This window comes from Oncorhynchus gorbuscha, unplaced genomic scaffold (assembly GCF_021184085.1).
Source record: "Oncorhynchus gorbuscha isolate QuinsamMale2020 ecotype Even-year unplaced genomic scaffold, OgorEven_v1.0 Un_scaffold_745, whole genome shotgun sequence".
Classification (NCBI taxonomy): Eukaryota; Metazoa; Chordata; class Actinopteri; order Salmoniformes; family Salmonidae; genus Oncorhynchus; species Oncorhynchus gorbuscha.
The window spans coordinates 330,190-337,655 of record NW_025745790.1 but is presented as its reverse complement, the minus strand read 5'-3'; the positions used below and the strand labels follow the sequence as shown (position 1 = coordinate 337,655).

General features: G+C 46.1%; 2 protein-coding genes across 2 annotated transcripts in view; both read left to right on the top strand.

Annotated features, from left to right (window-relative positions):
• LOC124020004 (exportin-1-like) overlaps positions 1–1,438 on the top strand; it is a 14,805-nt gene extending 13,367 nt beyond the window's left edge. The window contains exon 6 of the mRNA XM_046335417.1: positions 1,434–1,438. Coding sequence (XP_046191373.1) covers positions 1,434–1,438 — 5 coding nt within the window. The remainder of the gene's footprint in view (positions 1–1,433) is intronic.
• A 107-nt stretch (positions 1,439–1,545) lies between these two features.
• LOC124020007 (SANT and BTB domain regulator of class switch recombination-like) overlaps positions 1,546–7,466 on the top strand; it is an 11,821-nt gene continuing 5,900 nt past the window's right edge. Inside the window, exons 1-6 of the mRNA XM_046335419.1 lie at positions 1,546–1,827; positions 1,918–2,070; positions 3,052–3,206; positions 3,524–3,632; positions 5,389–5,421; positions 5,686–5,785. Of these exons, the coding sequence (XP_046191375.1) occupies positions 1,732–1,827; positions 1,918–2,070; positions 3,052–3,206; positions 3,524–3,632; positions 5,389–5,421; positions 5,686–5,785 (646 nt within the window). The 5' untranslated portion in view covers positions 1,546–1,731. The remainder of the gene's footprint in view (positions 1,828–1,917; positions 2,071–3,051; positions 3,207–3,523; positions 3,633–5,388; positions 5,422–5,685; positions 5,786–7,466) is intronic.

Below are 7,466 nucleotides of genomic sequence, written 5' to 3'. Positions count from 1 at the left end.
CTAGTCTATCTCCTCAGTACACCCCCTGGACAGGACACTAGTCTAGTCCATCACCTCAGTACACCCCCTGGACAGGACACTAGTCCATCACCTCAGTACACCCCCTGGACAGGACACTAGTCTAGTCTATCACCTCAGTACACCCCCTGGACAGGACACTAGTCTATCACCTCAGTACACCCCCTGGACAGGACACTAGTCTAGTCTATCACCTCAGTACACCCCCTGGACAGGACACTAGTCTAGTCTATCACCTCAGTACACCCCCTGGACAGGACACTAGTCTATCACCTCAGTACACCCCCTGGACAGGACACTAGTCTATCTCCTCAGTACACCCCCTGGACAGGACACTAGTCTATCTATCTCCTCAGTACACCCCCTGGACAGGACACTAGTCTAGTCTATCTCCTCAGTACACCCCTGGACAGGACACTAGTCTATCACCTCAGTACACCCCTGGACAGGACACTAGTCTATCACCTCAGTACACCCCTGGACAGGACACTAGTCTATCACCTCAGTACACCCCTGGACAGGACACTAGTCTATCTACCTCAGTACACCCCCTGGACAGGACACTAGTCTATCTCCTCAGTACACCCCCTGGACAGGACACTAGTCTATCTATCCTCAGTACACCCCCTGGACAGGACACTAGTCTATCTATCACCTCAGTACACCCCTGGACAGGACACTAGTCTATCATCCCTCAGTACACCCCCTGGACAGGACACTAGTCTATCTCCTCAGTACACCCCCTGGACAGGACACTAGTCTAGTCTATCTCCTCAGTACACCCCCTGGACAGGACACTAGTCTATCACCTCAGTACACCCCCTGGACAGGACACTAGTCTATCTACCTCAGTACACCCCCTGGACAGGACACTAGTCTATCTCCTCAGTACACCCCTGGACAGGACACTAGTCTATCTCCTCAGTACACCCCCTGGACAGGACACTAGTCTATCTCCTCAGTACACCCCCTGGACAGGACACTAGTCTATCTCCTCAGTACACCCCCTGGACAGGACACTAGTCTATCACCTCAGTACACCCCTGGACAGGACACTAGTCTATCTCCTCAGTACACCCCCTGGACAGGACACTAGTCTATCTATCTCCTCAGTACACCCCCTGGACAGGACACTAGTCTATCACCTCAGTACACCCCTGGACAGGACACTAGTCTATCACCTCAGTACACCCCTGGACAGGACACTAGTCTATCACCTCAGTACACCCCCTGGACAGGACACTAGTCTATCACCTCAGTACACCCCCTGGACAGGACACTAGTCTATCACAGGGTACACCTCCTGGAATGCAGGACACTAGCAGAACTCCTGACCTTCCAGTCTCAGGACAGGACACTGAGTTGGTTCACAGGACCTTTACCCCCAACATTGTTTTGTGGTCCTTAACATGCAGAGTAAAGCAGAACTCCTGACCTTCCAGTCTCAGGGTGGACACTGATCCACTGGACAACATTGGTCTGTAGGCAGAAACATGACAGAATAAAGGAGAGTCATTTCTATCACTACCTCTGGTCTGTAGGCAGAAGAGATGGGAGGTCCATGATCTATCACTACCTCTGGTCTGTAGGCAGAAGAGATGGGAGGTCCATGATCTATCACTACCTCTGGTCTGTAGGCAGAAGAGATGGGAGGTCCATGATCTATCACTACCTCTGGTCTGTAGGCAGAAGAGATGGGAGGTCCATGATTACATGACAGGACTGTACGAGGAGCTGAAGTCCTGGGTGCTGGTATACTGGAGGATCTGGGGAACCATCAACCACCTCACCTGCTCCCACTGCCAACAGGTAGGGGGGGGGGGCTGTTTGCGTGTATGCATGCATACTCCAGGCATTGTGTAATGCATCCAGAACAAAACCGTGTGTGTGTGTCTCCAGGTGTTTGTGTGTGCGGAGCTGTCCCACTGTCGGTATCACCCAGAGGTTGTGTTGTACCCAGGCATGGGGACAGAGCAGGGCTGGCACGGGACGGGCATCTACCCCTGCTGCAACCAGAGGACGCTACGCTTTGACCCCACCGGCATGCCCAAGGTAGGACCACACTCACACACTGACCCAACCGGCATTCCCAAGGTAGAAATACACTGACCCCACCGGCATGCCCAAGGTAGGAACCTACTGACCCCACCGGCATGCCCAAGGTAGGAACACACTGACCCCACCGGCATACCCAAGGTAGGAACACACTGACCCCACCGGCATGCCCAAGGTAGGAACACACTCACACACTGACCCAACCGGCATTCCCAAGGTAGGACCACACTGACCCCACCGGCATGCCCAAGGTAGGACCACACTGACCCCACCGGCATGCCCAAGGTAGGAACACACCGACCCCACCGGCATGCCCAATGTAGGAACACACTGACCCCACCAGCATGCCCGAGGTAGGAACACACTGACCCCACCAGCATGCCCAAGGTAGGAACACACTCACACACTGACCCCACCAGCATGCCCGAGGTAGGAACACACTGACCCCACCAGCATGCCCAAGGTAGGAACACACTCACACACTGACCCCACCGGCATGCCCGAGGTAGGCCCACACTGACCCCACCGGCATTCCCGAGGTAGGCACACACTGACCCCACCGGCATGCCCGAGGTAGGAACACACTGACCCCACCGGCATGGCCAAGGTAGGACCACACTGACCCCACCGGCATGCCCAAGGTAGGACCACACTGACCCCACCAGCATGCCCAAGGTAGGACCACACTGACCCCACCAGCATGCCCAAGGTAGGACCACACTGACCCCACCAGCATGCCCAAGGTAGGACCACACTGACCCCACCAGCATGCCCAAGGTAGGACCACACTGACCCCACCGGCATGCCCAAGGTAGGAACACACTGACCCCACCAGCATGCCCAAGGTAGGAACACACTGACCCCACCAGCATGCCCAAGGTAGGACCACACTGACCCCACTTGGAGTTGTGAGGTGACCATATTTGACACATTTCACACTTGAATCTTGTCAAAACGGTGTGTGTCTGTCTGTCTCAGGGCTGTAAGGTGCGGGACCACATAGTGAATGTGTCAGACAGTGGAGACTGTACTGGGGACCACCAGGTAAACTCAGCCCAGACCAGACTGCTCAACGACCTGCTACTACACAGAGAGACAGTGTGTGTACCCAACACACCCCTACCAGAGACAGGGTAAGAGACAGTGTGTGTACCCAACACACCCCTACCAGAGACAGGGTAAGAGACAGTGTGTGTACCCAACACACCCCTACCAGAGACAGGGTAAGAGACAGTGTGTGTACCCAACACACCCCTACCAGAGACAGGGTAAGAGACAGTGTGTGTACCCAACACACCCCTACCAGAGACAGGGTAAGAGACAGTGTGTGTACCCAACACACCCCTACCAGAGACAGGGTAAGAAAATGTGTGTGTATTTTTGTATCTTATGGTAGGTTTTGCGTTTTAGTGATACTCCCCTGTTCTCTCTCTGTGTATCTATGTGCCAGGCCTGTAGACTCCCCCTCCAGTGGTTCAGAGAGGGGGGAGCGGGTACTGGACTGTGACATCCTGGTAGAGCCGGGGCTTCTGGGACTTCAGAGAGTAGAGGGTACCACCGTGAGTTTACAACTATTTATTTATTTATCCAGGCAAGTCAATTGAGATCAAATTCATACTCACAACTAGAATGATATGTTTTAAGAAACTTTAGTGTGTTTCCTCAATAGACTATAGTCTAACTCAACCTATTTCAAATAGACTATAGTCTAACTCAACCTATTTCAAATAGACTATAGTCTACCCTATATCAAATAGACTATAGTCTAACTCAACCTATATCAAATAGACTATAGTCTAACTCAACCTATTTCAAATAGACTATAGTCTACCCTATATCAAATAGACTATAGTCTACCCTATATCAAATAGACTATAGTCTAACTCAACCTATTTCAAATAGACTATAGTCTACCCTATATCAAATAGACTAGTCTAACTCAACCTATATCAAATAGACTATAGTCTAACTCAACCTATTTCAAATAGACTATAGTCTAACTCAACCTATTTCAAATAGACTATAGTCTAACTCAACCTATTTCAAATAGACTATAGTCTAACTCAACCTATTTCAAATAGACTATAGTCTAACCTATTTCAAATAGACTATAGTCTAACTCAACCTATTTCAAATAGACTATAGTCTAACTCAACCTATTTCAAATAGACTATAGTCTAACTCAACCTATTTCAAATAGACTATAGTCTAACCTATTTCAAATAGACTATAGTCTAACTCAACCTATATCAAATAGACTATAGTCTAACTCAACCTATTTCAAATAGACTATAGTCTAACTCAACCTATTTCAAATAGACTATAGTCTAACTCAACCTATTTCAAATAGACTATAGTCTAACTCAACCTATTTCAAATAGACTATAGTCTAACTCAACCTATTTCAAATAGCCTATAGTCTAACTCAACCTATTTCAAATAGCCTATAGTCTAACTCAACCTATTTCAAATAGACTATAGTCTAACTCAACCTATTTCAAATAGACTATAGTCTAACTCAACCTATTTCAAATAGACTATAGTCTAACTCAACCTATTTCAAATAGACTATAGTCTAACAAATCAAGTCTAACTCAACCTATTTCAAATAGACTATAGTCTAACTCAACCTATTTCAAATAGACTATAGTCTAACTCAACCTATTTCAAATAGACTATAGTCTAACTCAACCTATTTCAAATAGACTATAGTCTAACTCAACCTATTTCAAATAGACTCTAACTCAACCTATTTCAAATAGACTATAGTCTAACTCAACCTATTTCAAATAGCCTATAGTCTAACTCAACCTATTTCAAATAGACTATAGTCTAACTCAACCTATTTCAAATAGACTATAGTCTAACTCAACCTATTTCAAATAGACTATAGTCTAACTCAACCTATTTCAAATAGACTATAGTCTAACTCAACCTATTTCAAATAGACTATAGTCTATTTCAAATAGACTCTAAACTCAACCTATTTCAAATAGACTATAGTCTAACTCAACCTATTTCAAATAGACTATAGTCTAACTCAACCTATATCAAATAGACTATAGTCTAACTCAACCTATATCAAATAGGCTATAGTCTAACTTAACCTATATCAAATAGACTATAGTCTAACTCGACCTATATCAAATAGGCTATAGTCTAACTCGACCTATTTCAAATAGATCGACTCTCGTCCAACTAACTCAACCTATATCAAATAGACTATAGTCTAACTCAACCTATTTCAAATAGACTATAGTCTAACTCAATCTTTTTCAAATAGACTATAGTCTAACTCAACCTATTGCTTTGCAGTTTTCCCTGTTGAAAAACTGGAGCCGGCAACTGGTAAGATCAACGTTTATTGTTTCCAAATGTAATTGTGCTGCAGTGTCCGTGTCTGTTTACTTGTGTTTGTGTGTGTATGACGTGACATCACAGTAGTGACATAGTATACCTTTGTACCACCAGAAGCCTGAGGGCCAGTCTGTTTGTGCTGTCATTGCCAACTCCTCATGCTTAGTTAATGATCAATGGTGATAGCCTGGTCCCAGATCTGTTTGGTGTCTAGACTATCTAAACCCTGATATGCCCCCCTTTGCCCCGTGTCAGAGGCAGCAGACGCTGCTGTCTGAGGATGAGGAGTATACCACGGGGTCAGAGGTCACTGAGGATGAGGTGGGGGATGAAGAGGAGGCCAGCAAGAAACAAGGTAGAGTAATTAGGCTCTCTAATTGGTTTATACTCTAATTGGAAAAACTGTATGGCTGAGAGGGATGAGGCAAAGGAAATAGCAACTACGTCTGACAACACAGCAGATTGGTAAACATAGAAATCACATAACTAAACAAAAAGAAGAAACTATACCATGAAAAAAACCCAAGTACATTTAATGAAATTCTAGGCAAAAAAAGTTAACTCATCTGTCATTGAGGCAGATGCCTTGTTCATAACAAAACCTTTTAATATCACCAAACACTTTAATCACTTTGTTATTGCTGAACCTTCATATTCATGCTAGTGGTTAGTGTGTAGGGACGGCAGGTTAGCCTAGTGGTTAGAGTGTAGGGACGGCAGGGTGGCCTAGTCGTTAGAGTGTAGGGACGGCAGGGTGGCCTAGTGGTTAGAGTGTAGGGACTGCAGGGTGGCCTAGTGGTTAGAGTGTAGGGACGGCAGGGTAGCCTAGTGGTTAGAGTGTAGGGACGGCAGGGTAGCCTAGTGGTTAGAGTGTAGGGACGGCAGGGTAGCCTAGTGGTTAGAGTGTAGGGACGGCAGGGTAGCCTAGTGGTTAGAGTGTAGGGACGGCAGGTTAGCCTAGTGGTTAGAGTGTAGGGACGGCAGGGTAGCCTAGTGGTTAGTGTAGGGACGGCAGGTTAGCCTAGTGGTTAGTGTAGGGACGGCAGGTTAGCCTAGTGGTTAGAGTGTAGGGACGGCAGGGTGGCCTAGTGGTTAGAGTGTAGGGACGGCAGGTTAGCCTAGTGGTTAGAGTGTAGGGACGGCAGGTTAGCCTAGTGGTTAGAGCGTTGGACTAGTAACCGGAAGGGACCAAATAATGAAAGACAAGCACTGTAGTTTTCAGTTCCACAAAGTGGGTGTGGAAGAGGTGAACAAAATGGTTGCTAATCTATAAATAAGGACAAACCACCTGGTACCGACTACCTGGATGGTAAATTGCTAAGATTTGTAGTGGAATACATTGTGACTCCTGTTGGCCACATCTTCAATTTAAGTCTAGAAGACGGTGTACCCTCAGACATGGAGAGGGGGCAAAGGTCATTCAGCTACCCAAGAATAGCAGAGTTCAAACAGCCGATCAATCAGTCTGTTAGAAGTGCTTAGCAAACTTTTGGAAAAAATCGTTTGATCAAATACAAAGTAATTTGACAGAAAATTAATTAACGAATTAATTAATTAACAACAGACTTTCAGCATGCTTATAGGGAAGGGTACTCCACATGCTTGGCACTGACACAAATTACTATTGCTTGGCACTGACACAAATGACTGATGCTTGGCTGAAATAAATTGATAGTAAGAAGATTGTGGGAGCTGCTCTGTTCGACTTCAGTGCAGCTTTTGATGTCATTGATCGTAACCTATTGCTGAAAAAAAAACGTAGGTGTAATAGATTTGCATCCTCTGCCTTATTATGGATTGAGAGTTACCTATCGAATAGAACAGAGTTTTCGTTAATGGAAGCCTGCAAATTCAGTTGACTGTGGTGTTCCGCAGGGCAGCCGACTAGGGACATTATTGTTTTTTTCCATTTTTACTAATGACCTTCCACTGATTTTGAATAAAGCCTGTGTGTCTATGTACGCTGACCACTCAACCGTATACACGTCGGCTGCAACGGTAAAATAAATGACACCTTTAACATAGCGCTCCAGTTA